Consider the following 18,087-nt stretch of genomic DNA (forward strand, 5'->3'; position numbering starts at 1 on the left):
ACAAATCACAAGGCTTTCATGAAAAACATATTAAAATGTACTGAAAAAAGAGCAACAAACGAAAAGGCATCCAATAGCCAAACATTCAAGTCATTTGTGCAAAAGAGCATAACAAAGTTACTTATACTTGCGTGCACAAAAATAGCAGCGCGACATATAGCAAAGTTATGACTATTTATTTATTTTGCATTTACTTTTTTTATTTTCTATAAAAATTTAGCTTGTACTAAAAGAAACCATAAAGAAACAATAGAAATGTAAAAAAAAAACAGAAAATACAAGAAACCAGAATTTCAAATGTTGTACAAAACTTTAAAAATTAAAAAAAAATTTCCTTCAAAATTTCGCACTTTTTCAAGAGAATTTTTAGAAAGATTTCGAGTATGCAGTTTTATTGTCCATTACATTTTGGTGCAATAAACTGCAAATTTAATATAGCGCAAAAATTGCGTTGATTTTTGTCACTTTTTTTTGTGCTAGCGGCCTTCTGCATTTTCACCATATAAAAAAAAATTCGTTTATTCGTTAAATGGAAGAAAATGCGTAACATCGTCAACTAAAAGGCGCTGCTATTAATGTGGGCACAGGTGTATATATACGGGTGCATATTTTTGTAGCTGAGACTACTTTTGCTCACATTCCTCCCTGCAAAAAATGCGGTCTGTCCGGAATGAGTCCGGAATCAGCCACATAGGAACATGCGACTGCTGCCACTTTAATCTCTTTATATGGAAGCCACAGTTCCCTTTTGCTTGAGGATAAAAAGAGGCTAGTGGGTTGTACCCTTTTGACTAGTCGGTTGCGAAATACGAAATTTATATCTGGGGCTCACTTATCTGCTGGGAACGCAAGAGCTGTGATGGGTTATGGCACATTTGTGGCCCAGAGTAAAAATCTTGGAACGGAAAAAACAAAATTGTCTTCTTTTATAATTATTTGTTATAAATGCTCTGTTAATTCCAATATTTAGTTCTTTTTTTATTCAAATATTACAAGCAACTTTTAATACGGCTTGAAAGAGTCACATCTGAAAGAGCGAACTCGGACCAGAACCTTCAAATTCGCAAGCTGTAGTCCTCACATTTTGTCGTTGTCGTCACATGAGAGTGCAATGGTAATTTACATTTTCATATATCCTGTCTTGCTAATCCACATCGAGAATTGTAATAAATAATCGCATGAAAATTTTCACGAGTTAATCCAATATTTTGGGCGAGATGAATTTTTCACTCTCTGAAAAAGCAACAAATGAAGCTCATAAGTGAAAACGTTATAGTAAGTTTGTGCTAACAAATACCAATCTTTTTGATAAAAACATCGAGTTATAATAGGACTATGAATAAGTTCGTGCGGTTTTTTTTCGAAATTTGAAACTTTATTGACGTAAAATGGTTACAAATTTAATATTCAAAATATTGTCCATCGCTTACTACTACTTTTTCCCATCTTTCTGGCAATTCACGGATTCCCTTTGTGAAAAATTCGGTCGGTTTTGCCGCAATCCACGAATCGATCCATTTTTTGACTTCATCGTAATTACGGAAGTGCTGGTCAGCCAGGTCATGTTGCATCGATCGGAAGAGATAGTAATCGGATGGCGCAAGGTCTGGACTATACAGCGGGTGGGGTAGGACATCCCATTTGAGCGTTTCTAAGTATGTTTTGACCACTTGTGCAACATGTGGCCGAGCATTGTCATGTTGCAAAATAACTTTGTCGTGTCTATCGGCGTATTGCGGCCGTTTTTCTCGCAGTGCTCGGCTCAAACGCATCAATTGTCGTCGGTAGACATCCCCCGTAATCGTTTCATTCGGTTTCAGTAGCTCATAATACACAACACCCAGCTGGTCCCACCAGATACACAGCATAACCTTCAGGCCATGAATATTCTGCGCCGACGTCGATGTTGAAGCATGGCCAGGGTATCCATACGTTGCCCGACGTTTTGGATTGTCGTAATGGACCCACTTTTCATCGCCAGTCACAATTCGATGCAAAAAACCCTGTCTTTTGTGCCGTTGAAGCAGTTGTTCGCATGCCATAAAACGGCGTTCAACGTCTCTTGGCTTCAATTCATACGGCACCCAATGGCCTACCTTTCGGATCATTCCCATGGCTTTTAAACGTTTGGAAATGGTTGATTGATCAACTCCCAAAGTTTTTGCAACCTCTTCTTGCGTTTGAGCCGGATCTTGATCGAGCAATTCCTCCAATTCGGTATCCATGAACTTTGGCGGCGCACCCTCGCGTTCTTCGTCTTCCAAGCCAAAATCACCACTTTTAAAGCGTGCAAACCACTTCTGGCACGTTCGCTCAGATAGAGCATGCTCACCATAAACTTCCACCAAGATACGATGACTTTCGGCTGCTTTTTTCTTCATATTAAAATAATGAAGAAGAATTCCCCGCAAAAACACATTATTTGGCACGAAATTCGACATTTTCAAGTGTGGTAAAAATATTGTTGTTTACGCTTCAAATAAAAAACTTATACTGACGTTTGTGCCTTACGACAGTAGCTCTCCAATGAATGTTTGGAAATGTGGATCGATGGAATAATAATCAAGTTACGCCATCTGTTGTAAAACCGCACGAACTTATCTATAGTCCTATTAGTTCAAAACATGTAGTGTTGCAAAAGCGCAAAATATAAAATGCTACCCTCGTAATACACTTTTTTGTCAATCTGTTGTTCATGATTTTCAATCATGTGAGACACCTTTTCTGGGGCAGAACACTATTCCTACTGGAACTGTTTCTCCAGAACCGACTTACTTGACTTTCTTTTTTGTCGAGACAACTACCAAGTGCAGCACTCAGACACAATTAAGTCCATTGTACTGCACACGGATTCCCATTTAATTTCCTTGAAATCTACCCGATCTCCGAAGAAATCTGAGTAGACCTTCTGGTGCCAAGGAGCCAAGGTGGTCGCGTCTTAACACATCAGTGCCAAAGACCTCAAACCTGATTCGAACCAAGGCCGCGTAGATGCACAGGAAGTGGTCTGCCGTCTCATCCTCGGCTTCACAAGCTGGGCACAGCACACTGTCTAAGATGCTTAACTTTGCCACGTGCTTCGCCGACAGAAAGTGGTCTGCCATCAGTCCAACCAGCTGTCTGCAGTCCCCTCTGCTTAATGACAGGAGAATTTGCGACAGTCGATCGGACACATCAGGCCACATCAGTTTAGACCATCCGCAGCCTCTCTCAGCCTGCTCGCTTGTAGGTTGTAGTAGCCCATTTGCTAACCGTGGCTTTGATGGCTGCAGAAGTGAGTGGCAGAACGGGCTGTCAGGCTAACTTCTTTGGCCCGGAGCTCATCCTAGCTAAGTAGTCAGAGGTCTCGTTACCCAATATACCCACATGTTCCGGAACCCATTGTACCATCAGGCTATTATGTCTACCGACATAGTTCAGCCTGGATTTAAAGGACTCGACTATCCTTGAAGTGGTTGGGGGGCTGTCTAAGGCCATTAGCGCAGCTTGGCTATCGCTGCAGACACATCTCCATCGGTTTTCCACAACAAAGTTCATCGCTTCTTATACAGCATACACCTCCGCTTGAAACGCAGATGCATGCATTCCAAGAGCAAAGTGCAGTTTGGTCCTGCTGGATTCCACGTAGACACCAGAGTCGGAGCCGTGCTCGGTCCTAGAGCCATCCGTGAAACGACGAAAACAGTGTTTAGCGAGGTCATTTTCAGAGTTTGACCACTACTGAGCCTCTGGCAGTAACGCACTGTATCTCTTTTTAAGTACGACTCTTGATGGCCTGGAGTCAAGGGGCCTGGAGAGAATTTGTTGGAAAGAAGTCCGGGCCTTCTCTGTTTTCCAATGCCGGACAAGGGCCGTACCAGTTCCCATTATGCTTCAGCCTGCAGATGGCCTTCAAGGCCCTTGGATGAAAGCGCCTAGTGATGGTGGACCAACCAGCACATCTAATTCCGGGCCTGAGGTAGTCTATTGACTCTTATTGACTTACTTACGCTCTAAGCTTTAAGCGCCGATCTTAGCTTCAGGACATTCTTTCTAGCTGCCGACCGTACTGAATTGGCAAAGATCTCTAAGTCACTGGCTTTACAAAATAACCTTCTGTGTATGTATAAGTAGTATCTGCCCCCTTATAGATACTTAAACGTGGTGCCCCTGTTACATTTTCTATACGCCTCTTCAATCCGCCCTGCTTCACGGAAAAACCATTCCTTTTTTTAATATTCTCAAACTTTATTCTTAACACTTTCTACTCCCCTTTTTTCGGTTTCTCTCCACAACTTTCACTCTTTCCGTTGCACATGCACTTCACTTCGCTTTTTGTCCCACGTCACCGCTCCCTTGAATGCTTTGCAAAAACTTTAGAATAACCTCTCAAATATCCTGCCATTGGCTGACATATTGCACTCCCTTGTGCCTGCGTATGCATGCGAATCAAAAGCAACAAACAGTTCCATGTACTCGTAAATGTGTGTGTATTTGCTTGTACCATTTGTTTTTTTGCCGTTGTTCTTCTTAATGGATTGAAATTGCATTGATATTTGAGCTTGACACTGCTCGCCGTTGGCTGCATTTTGCATCTTTCCAGCGTCACACGCACACACTTGCAGGCAGGCTCATGCGAGTTAAAACTATTGTGGTGTGTTGCACACACATCTATGCGCACATCTGACTTCTAGTTTTCCTCTCCATGCCCAGCGTGGCATGCAACAATGTTTTTACATCCTTCCTCCGCTTTGATCCTGTAAGTTTTCTTCTTTTGCTGCATTACTTTGAGGGATAAATGTTGCTGTGGGGCATTTGTTCACATTCACTGAATATACTCATATATGTAAACTTTGCATTTTTGTGTGGCTTTGTGTTATTTGTGCTTGTATTTGTAGGTATCTAGTATGTATGTGTGTATATGTGTGTCCTTGCATGCGTTGACTGGTGTCATGGCCAACCCATCGCATTGTTATTGTGCAGCAATCAATCGTCCCTACTGCTCTGCGGCTACTAGTCCCAATTGCTCTGATGCAGCTTAGCTGCAGCTTTTTGCACCAGCAACAGTAAAAGCTTACAGAGATCCTTGCAAAAATTCTTCCAAAGGGATTTGTATACTTAAGTAATACTTTAGTACTGGCTGACTATTGAATGCCACTTAAGAATAAAGAATTTGGATACGCAAAGGCATTGAACAAACTGAAGGCGAAATTAAGTGGGACATTTTATTACTTTATTTCCTTATAGGATATATATTGGGTTGTTGCCATTTAGAAGGCAACTTATTTGCAAAAAACTCAGGCAACCAGTTTTCGCAAGCCTCTTTTGAGGCCAACTTGGTATCACCAAGGGCATTTTGCCTGGACCGGGAGAGATGATAGTCACTTGGTGCCAGGTCCGGCTATATGGTGGGTGCGATAGGACATCCCATCCGAGCTCCCGTAGCTTCTGGCGGGTCATCAAAAATGTGTGAGGACGAGCGTTGTCCTGGTGGAACACAACACCATTCCTATTCACCAATTCTGGCCGCTTCTGGTCAATCGCCTGCTTCAAGCGGTCAAGTTGCTCACAGTAGAAGACCGAATTAAGGGTCTGGCCATATTTGAGCAGCTCATAGCGGATAATTCCTTTCCAATCCCACCAAACACACAGCAAAACCTTCCTGGCGGTCAATCCGGGTTTGACGATGGTTTGGACCGCCTCGCCGCTTCTCGACCACGATCTTTTTCGCTTGGTGTTGTCGTACGTGATCCACTTTTCATCGCCAGTCACCATCCGCTTCAAAAATGGGTGAAGTTCATTCCGTTTTAGCAGGGAATCGCAAGCGTTGATTCGGTCCAAGAGATTTTTTTGCGTCAACACGTGTGGCACCCAAACATCCAGCTTTTTTTGGAATCCAATCTTCTGCAAATGGTTCCAAACGGTTTTGTGGTCTACACCTAGTTCCTGACTAATCGAGCGAATGCTCACATGCCAGTCTCTTTGGATAATTTCAACGATTTTATCAGTCTCTACGACGATTGGCGTACCAGTACGGGGTGCATCTTCGACATCTACTACTACTGTGCGAATCGTTACAGTATCAGGCCCATAAACTTCACAAATTTTTTTCGCCGCCTTTGTTGCACTTTTACCTCTAAGGTAGTAAAAACGTAAAATATGACGAATTTCTTGCTTGGTGGACTCCATCTTTGACGCGCTATAACTTAAGACTGAAACTTACGATCACAACACTGTCAAAGAGACACCTGTAGTACAGATTGTCGTCTTCAAATCGCCGTTTAGTGTGACCAGATGCAATAAGTACAACGCAAGATATGACACTTATAACAATATTTTGACACTCATAATAATAAAGCTGAGGGATTTCATAAAATATTTCCAGCTAACTGGTGAATTGTGATGGCTGATTAATTGGTTGGCTTAGCAATTGCTTAAAATCCCAATAGTCATTCGTTGCCTGCTGATCTGAGTGGAAAGCTTTCTCTAAGCAAATTCAACCATAGAACTTTAAGTGCCTAAGAATGTAGCGTCAGTGATAGTTCAGCCAAAAAGTCGAAATTTATTCAATAAGCTCAAATAAGTTGCACGCTGCGCTAGGCCACTGAATGATACCTAAGAGGTAGATCTTTTCTCAAGCTTCACTCTAGTTACGTAATCCTCTAGTATCCAATTCTAGCAAATCGACTGCATGTTAGTGAACATTTTGAGGTTTTGTTTTCCTTTCGTTAGAAAGAGCCGAGATATTATATGCTTACTACTCATGATGGAATAAATAATGAGATGGCACCTATCGTGGTGCCGTTACTTTGCGCTCAGCGAATTTGACAACGAGTTACGTGGTTTTAGCTCCAGTATGGCCAGATTACCATTTTCGTAACTTGATTTAGCATTTTTTTTGTTATTTAGCCTCGGAGTTTTAGTTCTTTCTTCATGACATTTTTTTAGCTGTTCTAATTAAAATGTAATGTTTATAATTTTGTAAAACATACATTTTTTAATAATTATTTAAATAATTCACCCAGTTTTATTTAGCTTTACTTTTTTTTAACATCTGGTGGCATTGCCCGCGATTGCAGGTATTTTTGGTGTTCTTCTGTTTTCGGCAGTCAAATCTCTCTCTCGCTACTACAGTGTTGCCTAGGTTTGGATGTAAAAACGCACTAAAATGCCCATTTAAAGAAAATAAAACACCAAATTTTTATTGTATTACTTAAAGAACTTTGTATGAGTGACAAATTGTCTTTAGAATGTGCGTTTTTTTAAATAAAGGTGTTATGCTTATGTTCCATTTAATTTATGAGTTTTTTTCGTTAAGCGAGACTCTTTTGTTAAGAGACGACTTTTCTGCTTTATTTTGAGGTTATCTAACTAGATAAGGTACTCTTTTTGTAAAAATGCCAGTATGGCTTCTTTAGTATTTTCTGGTATGTTATTGCTAATTTTTACTGTGAATACACCTCTTGATGCCCTATGTTCCACTAAGGATTGATTGGCCGAAAGAAACGATTACACCTCTATGGTTTTAATTCGCATTCAGTAAGTTCACACGCTTTTTTAAATATGTTTTCAATGTTAAGAAGAGTTAAGAGAGGGGCATTTAATATTCTTGTATAACCAGAAGTATAGCCAAAAATTAAATTTGCATTTTCAAATTTTATAAGAGGCAAACAATTTTCATTAGCACTAAAATCTTCCCAGAGTGACTTTTTTTAACCTCTTTGTGTTTAATAATATAGTTGTTTTTTTAAATTTAAAGTTTCGGTAGCTTTAAATTAAAAAAAAAAATAAACAAACACGAAATTTAAAAATTTTCGCATTTTGGGTATAAAAAAGTACAAAATTTATTGTGAAGAGCAAATGGTTGGCAACACTGCACAACTCGGAAAACGTGACGTCACACACTTGCGATGGGCGGAATTTTCTTTCTATCATTCTTGCTTACTACATCATGGGGTCTTTACGCATATCATGCAATTCTCAGTAAGTTTATGAAAAATAATGCTAATATGACCTGCGATTGAAAGGCATCCGAAGGTACACTCAACAGCAGTAAAAAACCCCACCTCACAAAATTGTTGAGCTTAAGGCGCCCCGTGGGCTAGAGCTCGAAAATTTAGAGTGTTTTCAGAATTTTTTTTCTTACAATAAAAAAAAAAAAAATTAAAAGCGAAATTTAAATTTTTTAGGCTTTTTATTTAACGTTTTTAGATACAATAGTCTAAATTTTTTTTAATTTTAATAATTTAAAAAATGGCGCTGAAGTTGACGCTCCCGAACAATTGGTCCTGGACGGTGTTATCCATTTTGGCTTTTCTATTTATCTGAAACACAAAAACCGAAAAAATTATTAATCAGTATGACTGTAGCTATGATCCGTACTAGAATAAAAAAAGATGTTTGATAAAATGGCGCGGTTTTGGATTTGACAATCCAAATATCGGGTTTTTTTCAGTTTTTTAATAAAAAGAATACGAAATAATTGAAGTAATAATATTATTCTAGTACGGGTGATAGCCATTGAGGTTGTGGACAACATATTAAAATTTCAGACAGTTCGATTGAATAGTTTTTTTTTTTGGGACAACACCAGGCCGAAAAAAGTCGTTTCGAGATAAATGAGCTTAAAATTTGAAGTACAGGAGCGCGCGAACCGCTCTCTACCTAGTCAGTGAGCTGTAGAAGCTATAATATTGGGAATTGCCGCATGAAAATTTCACAGTGTATCCTTAAAAGCCTATACTTTCGAAATTTCGAAAAAACAAAAACTAAATTTTTTGAAATTTTTAGACCGCCGGGTCCTCTTAAGTCGACAATTGAGAAAAAAAAACCTAAACTCAACCTGCAAATTTTTCCCGCTCTGTCCACTCTAGTGACCTTCGCGTACCTTTTTCTGCTCCCCACAATCGGCAACCAGCGACTAGAAGGGGAGAATCTCAGAGAGGTTTTTGGAAACATTTAGTCAGAGTGTCAGAGAGTCCACGACAAAAAAAAAATTAAGACCCTTAAAAAGAAAGCGACGATGCAATGGTGGCCTTAAAATATCGATTAAGGCCGGTATATTTTTTAAGTTATTGTCTAAAGCACAAATTTTAGCCACACAGCAATAATATTCCTTGTTCTAATTAATCAAGGGGTTTACTTGCATAACTACTGATTAGGGATGCTAAATTTCACACGAAGTTGCTTGCAACATTCTTCTATGTATTATAACTAATTTTTCCTTCATTTCCATTACCAGATAAAGGCGTGCTCATCGCACCATTGCCGTCCAAGGATGCACCTGGCGAAATGGGTAAACCGGTAGTGTTGCCAACCAATATGACAGAGGAGATGAAGAAAGCCGTCGACGATGGTTGGACGAAGAATGCCTTCAATCAATATGTATCCGACATGATATCAGTGCATCGATCATTACCGGATACACGTGATGCGTGGTAAGTACCAGAGAGGGGAAAATTGTTGATGAATTCTCAGAAAGAATCATTCATAATCACTAACGTTTTAATAACTACTGGATCTAAATATAAGTGTCGCGATAGTTAGGAGTTTCGTTGTCTTTTCGTTTGAATACTTTAACCGCTACCATTATTATTATCATTATTCATGCCGTAGTAATTACTTGTGCAATTACCTGTTAACTTACTGTTACCTATACCATTAACATTAAAATTATCATTATCATCTGCCATTACTTACACTACTCTAATTACAATTAACATTACTTATACCATTACCATTACAATTACCATTACCAATGCCAAATTTTTTACAATTAAAATTACAATAACTTTTAGCATTACCATATTTTTACCATTTCCAAAACGATTATCCTGACCATTATCATTACCGTTATTATTACCATTACCATAATCATTATTATCATAATTCCCTGGGTCACTCCCAAATTTTTGCCATTTATAATGCAACCGACATAAGTCTTATCAGTATCATTACCTTTGTTTTTTATATTACCATTACAATTATAGTAATAATGTGATAACCATAATAATTACCACTACCTTTACGATACTTTTGCCATTTTCTGTTCAATTGTAATAAGAATTGAAATTAGAATTACCATTACCATTACATTAAGATTACCATTGCAACTACCTTTACCATACTTTTACCATTTCCACTTCAATTGTAATAAGAATTGAAATTAGCATTACCATTACCATTACATTAAGATTACCGTTACCACTACCATTCCCATACTTTTACCGTTTTCAGTTAAATTGTAATAAGCATTGAAATTAGCATTACCATTACCATTCCATTAAAATTACCATTACCATTACCATATTTTACCATTTTCAGTTCAATTGTAATGAGCATTTAAATTATGATTACCATTAGCATTCCATTAAAATTACATACTTTTATCATTTTCACTTCAATTGTAATAAGCATTGAAATTAGCATTACCATTACCATTACATTAAAATTACCATTACCATTACCATATTTTTACCCGTTTAAGTTCAATTGTAATAAGCATTTAAATTATCATTACCCTTACTATTATCATTATGATTACCATTTCCACTACCATACTTTTACCAGTTTAAGTAGAATTGTAGTAATCATTAAAAATATCATTACCGTTAACATTATCAAAACCATTACCATTACAATTACCATACTTTCAACGTTTCCTGTTAATTATCACAAATTACCATTGCCATTAGTATTACCTTCAGTTTGAACGACATAGTTAATTTCTCTCAGTGTTTTAAAATGATTTTCCATTGCTGTCACGTGCCTTGCTCGTACATTTGTTTCAACACGATCCTGCGCCAACCAAATACCAACTTCCTGTTCACACTCTACAGCATTGATTAATGCTGCTTCTGCCTTTACTTTTCATACATAAAATCACCAACAACAACAAAAGTTACTAAGCATATCTTTATACTCCTGTCATTCTACAGGTGCAAGGAACCAGGCCGCTATTTGAAAAATCTTCCCGCAACCGATGTCATCATATGCTTCCACAACGAGGCGTGGTCGGTGTTGTTGCGGACAGTGCACTCAGTGTTGGATCGTTCGCCGCCAGAGTTGATTAACAAAATCATACTAGTCGACGATTTCTCCGATATGCGTAAGTTGCGAACAGTTGTCGAAGTAAATGCATGCACTTGATTGTTTTGACTATGCGTTGCTGCGCATACGTGCACGCTTTGCATTTTAATGCGGCTTTTGCATGCATGCCAGCTACTCAAGCAATTTGCAATTTAATTATGTATGCTCTTTAAAGTTTCCATGCTTGCTTTTTTCGCATTTTCGCCGCTCTTTAATACTTCATTATATTCGTTGCAGCACATACCAAGCAACAGCTGGACGATTACTTTAGCTCCTATCCAAAGGTGCAGATATTGCGTGCCCCCAGCCGTGAAGGTCTGATACGAGCGCGTCTATTGGGCGCACGCCATGCCACTGCGCCAGTGGTAACGTACTTGGATTCGCATTGCGAGTGCACCGAAGGTAAGTGAGTGCAATAACTCAGTATGTGGGAGGAGAGGGTGATCCGTACATATAATACATAAATAGGAATTTGAAATTTGCAATTCAAAATGCGAATACAAAATTAGCGTCAATATGTGGAATTATAATTAAAAAAAGATGCCACAATTCAATTATAATTTTCCTCGGTTTACTGTGAATTACTTTCCCTAACTTTAATTGAATCAAACAGTTAATTACCATTACATCTAAAATGTTAATTTTTTTGCAACTGAAAATTTGCAACCATTCGCACATTTATATATTGTGCTTGACCGTAAGCCTAAAACTAGAGGCCGTTGATGAATTTGAGTACCTCTTTAGCCTTTTGCCCAGGTGTGCGAGTTTTTCTCTTGCGAGGGCTGCATCATTCGCAAGCATAGCAGACGCTTGTTTCTACTAATTCTAGTTACTAGACTACAATGCCAGTCCCCAGTGAGGTTTCGTTAAGCTCTCCAGGTTTAGTAGCCTATCTGATGCTCTTTTGGATGGAAGCATAAATTGTTCAGCCTACCGACGTCCTGGACTCTCCATACAATATCGCGCGAATTCTCTGTGCTCACAGTCATATAATTAAATTCTCATGGTATCTGGGACAAGCGTGTGCTTATGCTTTTGTGTTGAAGACTTACTTTTTTTAGATAAATAAAACCCGTAAAATCGGGACCATAACTAGTTTATTCCCTCACACTGCTCTTCCAAATACCTGTTTCGCTGTTTTTTTTTTAGATATCTCGTTTATGACCTAATCAGCTTTCGTTTTTCAAAAGTTGTTTGCTTGTTTTCATTACAAATTCCCGAACCCAAAATAGTTTTGCGCACTGATAGGAAATGGGCTACAAATGGGAGTATTAATCTAAACAAAGTTTCCTATAAATTTGTTTTTTTTTTAATTTTTGCTTAAAGATGGAAATCAGCAGAGAAATACATTTATGACGAATTTACATTTCATTTAAATTACAATTGATGAAAATGTACTCACTAAGAAACTGGTCCTCAAATCACCAGTTGCGAACTAGATTTTTTCACTAGAGAGCCACGTAAATTAAAATTTATTTTTAATCCCAACTGGAGAAAATACAATAACTTCCTAACTATTCCGTAAAGCACTAGTCGATAAATAAATTTTGTTACACCAAAAAATAATGTTAGTGCACATTTAATTTTAGTCAAAAAATTTTGTCACAAACTGCTCCTCAAAGCACTAGTTGCGACTAGATTTTTTTCACATTTTTTTTCAAATTTAAATTTATTTTTCATCACAACTGGTGAAAAGACAATCAATTCCTAACTGTTCCGTAAAACACTAGGCGTGAACTAAATTTGTTTCACCAAAAAACCACGAACTTTTCAGAACTGCTGAAAATACAATCACTTCAAAACTGGTCCACAAAACCCTAGTCTAGTTCACGACCAAAGTTCTCTAGTCTAGTTTTCTACAAAACATTGTTTTGAATTTACATTTAATTTTAATCAAAAACTTATTCACTTAGAACTGGACCTTAAAGCACTACTTGTGAACTAGATTTTTTTTCACCAAAAAACCATGTTGAATTTACATTCAATTTTAATCAAAAACTTAGTCACTTAGAACCTGGGTCTCCAAGCACTAATTGTGAACTAAATTTTTTTCACTAGAAAACCACGTTAAATTTTATTTATTTTTAATCACAACTGATGAAAATACAGTCCTTCCTAACAATGCCGCACAACACTAGTCGTCAACTAAATTTTTTTCGCCAGAAAACGGCGTTAAATTAAATATATTTTTGATCACAACTGGTGAAAATATAACCATTTCCTAACTGGCCCGAAAAACACTAGTTGTTAATTGATTTTTTCACCACCAAAATTTACATTTATTTTTAAACACAACTGGTGAAAGTTTAACGAATTACGAACTGGTCCTCAAAACACTAGTTGTGAACTAGTTTCACCAAGAGAAGGTTTTCCCCACAAAATATTTCAGAGGACTAAAACATAGTGCACACAATTTTCAACTAGTAAATAGACTATTATTATTTCGATCATATTTTCCACATAGCCAAACTGCACCTACGTATATATGTATGTATATAAATGTGTGTACAACAAAGTAAGGAGCTCAAATGTGAAGTATCAAGCGAAATTTTCGTTATTTTGTTGAGTTTTCTTGCTAAACTTTCAGCTTGACTTACGCACGGCTATGGCTTCTATGCTTTGTAAGCGGGAAAAGCACAAAAATAGGAAAAATGTTACTCGTTTAGAAATAGCGGAATAAAATAACGCCAAATAATAAAATCTGGAGAAAACAGCAACAGATTTGAAAAAATAGAAAATTCAATTTTGAAAAATTCCTCTTCTCCTCTACTTAAGGAGAGGAAAACGCGCACCGATTATGGTATACAGTAATAAACTTAAATTTGTTTGCGAAGTAGAGAGCAAAGACGTAAAAATTCAATTTCTCTTTTTTAATGATTGATAACCAACAAGAAGGAGCAATGTGTGTGCGGCATCTACTCGATACAAACAAAAAAACAAAAACAGAACAAAAAAAATTAAACCGGATAAGCTGCAGGAGATGTTTGAGCGTGGCAACATGTCAAATGTATGCTCGGTTGAGCATTTGGTTATGTTGCATACATGTGTACATATGTACATATGTATGCAAGGACCCTTCGTAGGATTCTTTCACCAGCAGTCGCCCCAATAAGGTGAATTGATTTTTTTTTGTTTTTTTTTGTTTTGTTTTTGTTGCCTAGCACAAGTTAGTTTGCGGTTATTTGGGTTGGCGATTATGATTACGTTTGGGTGAATGCGCTGGTTGGCTGGTCGGTTGCTTAGTGGTCAATGGCTTTGATATTCTGCGGTTGGACTGTTTTTTTTTATTTTTTCACTTTTTTTTCGTTTTCAACCTTTCTCAACATTGAGTAATTGCATTTGCTTATTCACTTTATTTCTAAGTGAGTTGGTTCATGGCAATCTTTAATTCCCCCTTCTGTGTTGACCCTAAAATTTCTTGAATTTATTATATTGCCGCAAGTTTCTGCTCCCCTCACACGACTATTTGCTGGTGGGTCAATTCGTATGTTTCAATAGATGGATAATAACGGTGTCGTAGAAAGTTCGCACAAAGAGTCCACAAGAAAAAATAAATTCCGCTATTCATTCTGAGTGCCTGAAGCAATTTCATATAAACAGACTCACCGAAATATGGAAGTAGTTGCATTAACAATACATTTTCATTATTTTTTATGGATTTTTGTATACTTTCATACTCGTTCCTAAATCTTAAAAAAGAAAGCAAATACATTTTTGGTTTTTTCTTTTTGCTGTTTATACTTTTAGCCTTTACAAATTTCAATGGATTGTGTGTTTGTATGTACAGTCAGCGCCAAAATAAAGTGTGCACCACGTAAAGATAAGATTTGACTATTTATTTATTTATTTTGTAATTTTAATGATTTTCTTATTAAAATATAGTTCATATCACAAGAAGCACAAAATAAACTGAAGTTTGAAACTGTGTATAAAATTTGTAAAAATTCAGCAAACTTTCATTAAAATTTCACACTTCTTACTCGGAATTTTTAGAAAAATTTTGGGTACCCAGGTTTATAGATCAATGAATTTTGGTGTAATAAAGTGCAAGTTTCAAATAGATTAAAAATCACACTGATTTTTGGGAATTTTTTCCACCCGCGATTTTGTGCATTTTCTCCATTTAAGGGCTAAATTTTTTTATATGGAACAAAACTCCTAACACCTTCAGCAGAAAAAATTGTCAAAAATCAACACGATTACTTAACTACTTGAAACTTACATTTCCTTATACCAAAGTTCAATGATCTATAAAACTGCGTACTCGAAATTTTGCTAAAATTTTTGAGTAAAAAATTTGAAATTTGAGTTTTGGTTTTAATGAAAATTTGTCGAATTTTAAATTTTATACAAAGTTCAAATCTTCACTTTATAGTGAGTTAGTTTTTGTTGTAGCCTAAATTACAAAATAAATAAATAGTCAAAACTCATCATTACCTAGTGTACACTTTATTTTGTCGCTGACTCTTTATCTGCGCAGATTTTTATTTATTTCTTTTACTTATTTGCATTTCCCACTTTCTCTTCACATTCAGGTTGGCTTGAACCTCTGCTGGATCGTATCGCTCGCAACAAAACCACCGTCGTTTGTCCGGTCATCGATGTCATTGATGATACAACATTGGAATTCCATTTCCATGATTCGGGCGTAGTGAATGTGGGCGGTTTTGATTGGAATTTACAATTTAATTGGCATGCAGTGCCGGAACGTGAACGCAAGCGACGCCAGGTGAGTGCGAAATAAATTCTTATCTACATACATACATTTCGTATAAAAAAGAAAAGGGTGTAAGGGAAAATTAAATATAAAAAAATTACGAGGATCTCAAAGTGCAAGCAAGGCAGCGAGGTAGAAGATTTATAATATTTGAACCAGCTTTAACTTGTATAAATAAGTTAGTTCTTTTTTTTGTAATTCCCTGAAAATGAAGGAAATGTTCTATGTAAAGGGTGTTTCAATAAGGGCGGGTAGGTGTTGAAATGGAATAAAACAAGCTGTGTGTGAGTTATTGACAAAATTATTTTTTTATTTGAAAGGCGCGTATATGCCATTAAGTGTGGAATATGACATCATTCAAATGCCCGCCTCGGCTTCTTACGGTGGAACGGAACCGAGTGGTCCAATTTTCAATGACTCTTCCGCATAGATCCGGCTGAATTTGAGCGATGGTCTGTGTTTTGTTCACCTTTAGAGCATCGGTCGATTGTGGTTTATTTGCATAGACCTGAGACTTCAAGAAACCCCATAGAAGAAAGTCTAGCGGGGTCAAATCGCATGACCTTGGTGACCAATTCACATCACCCCTGCGAGAGATAACCTTACCCTCAAATCGTTCATGCAGAATGTTAATCGTGGCGTTTGCTGTGTGTCACGTAGCGCCGTCCTGCTAGAACCACATGCCGTCTAGATCCATATGGTTCAATATGGGCCATAAGAAATTGGTTATCATCGTTGTGTAGCGCTCGCTGTTGACGGTGACCGCCTCACCAACGTCGTTTTCAAAAAAGTACGGACCAATGACGCCACCGGCCCAAAATCCACACCAAACGGTGACTTTTTGAGGATGCATTATCACCTGGTGAACCTCGTGTGTATTGGTGTCGTCATATATACGGCAATTTTGTTTGTTAACACAGCCATTCATCCAAAAATGCGCCTCGTCACTAAAGATGAGTTTTCGCCCAAAACTAGGGTTCTCTTCCAAACGATTCGAAGCCCAGTCAGCGAACAAACGGCGTTGTATATGATCATCAACTTTGAGCCCCTGGGTCAGTTGGATCTTGTACGGGTGTAGGCCCAAGTCCCGACGCAAAATTCGCCAAGTTGAAGTCTGCGAAAGGCCAAGTTCTTGTGCACGGCGAGGAATAGACTGCCTCGGGTTCTGCTGTACACTTTCACGGACCGCGGCAATGTTCTCGGCTGGTCTTGCGTTCCTTGAACGCACGGGTGTTGGCTGATTATTTACTGACCCGGTCGTCTCAAATTTGGCCACCAAACGTTAAAGAGTCGACTTTGAAGGGCCACCACGTCTACTGAAAAATGGGCGTAATGCGCGCAACGTTTGCGTTAATGAACACTCATTTTGATAATAAAGTTTTATCATTTGAACGTGCTGTTCAATCGTGTAACTTGCCATGATGATTTGGCATAAACAACTGAATAATAAACAAAAGATTTGACAGATGTCACCAAAACTAATAGGTCTATTTATAAGTTCGTGCGGTTTTACAACAGATGGCGTAACTTGATTATTATTCCATCGATCCACATTTCCAAACATTCATTGGAGAGCTACTGTCGTAAGGCATAAACGTCAGTATAAGTTTTTTATTTGAAGCGTAAACAACAATATTTTTACCACACTTGAAAATGTCGAATTTCGTGCCAAATAATGTGTTTTTGCGGGGAATTCTTCTTCATTATTTTAATATGAAGAAAAAAGCAGCCGAAAGTCATCGTATCTTGGTGGAAGTTTATGGTGAGCATGCTCTATCTGAGCGAACGTGCCAGAAGTGGTTTGCACGCTTTAAAAGTGGTGATTTTGGCTTGGAAGACGAAGAACGCGAGGGTGCGCCGCCAAAGTTCATGGATACCGAATTGGAGGAATTGCTCGATCAAGATCCGGCTCAAACGCAAGAAGAGGTTGCAAAAACTTTGGGAGTTGATCAATCAACCATTTCCAAACGTTTAAAAGCCATGGGAATGATCCGAAAGGTAGGCCATTGGGTGCCGTATGAATTGAAGCCAAGAGACGTTGAACGCCGTTTTATGGCATGCGAACAACTGCTTCAACGGCACAAAAGAAAGGGTTTTTTGCATCGAATTGTGACTGGCGATGAAAAGTGGGTCCATTACGACAATCCAAAACGTCGGGCAACGTATGGATACCCTGGCCATGCTTCAACATCGACGTCGGCGCAGAATATTCATGGCCTGAAGGTTATGCTGTGTATCTGGTGGGACCAGCTGGGTGTTGTGTATTATGAGCTACTGAAACCGAATGAAACGATTACGGGGGA

General features: G+C 38.0%; 1 protein-coding gene across 5 annotated transcripts in view; it reads left to right on the forward strand.

The window, feature by feature from the left end:
- The window catches only part of LOC128868759 (putative polypeptide N-acetylgalactosaminyltransferase 9), a 363,662-nt gene that overhangs the window by 296,178 nt on the left and 49,397 nt on the right, over positions 1-18,087 (forward strand). For all 5 annotated transcript variants that reach the window (XM_054111228.1, XM_054111227.1, XM_054111231.1 and 2 more), the window contains 4 exons: positions 9,221-9,416; positions 10,917-11,086; positions 11,305-11,469; positions 15,603-15,796. In XM_054111228.1, coding sequence (XP_053967203.1) covers positions 9,221-9,416; positions 10,917-11,086; positions 11,305-11,469; positions 15,603-15,796 — 725 coding nt within the window. The remainder of the gene's footprint in view (positions 1-9,220; positions 9,417-10,916; positions 11,087-11,304; positions 11,470-15,602; positions 15,797-18,087) is intronic.

This window comes from Anastrepha ludens, chromosome 6 (assembly GCF_028408465.1).
Source record: "Anastrepha ludens isolate Willacy chromosome 6, idAnaLude1.1, whole genome shotgun sequence".
In the NCBI taxonomy this organism is placed as follows: Eukaryota; Metazoa; Arthropoda; class Insecta; order Diptera; family Tephritidae; genus Anastrepha; species Anastrepha ludens.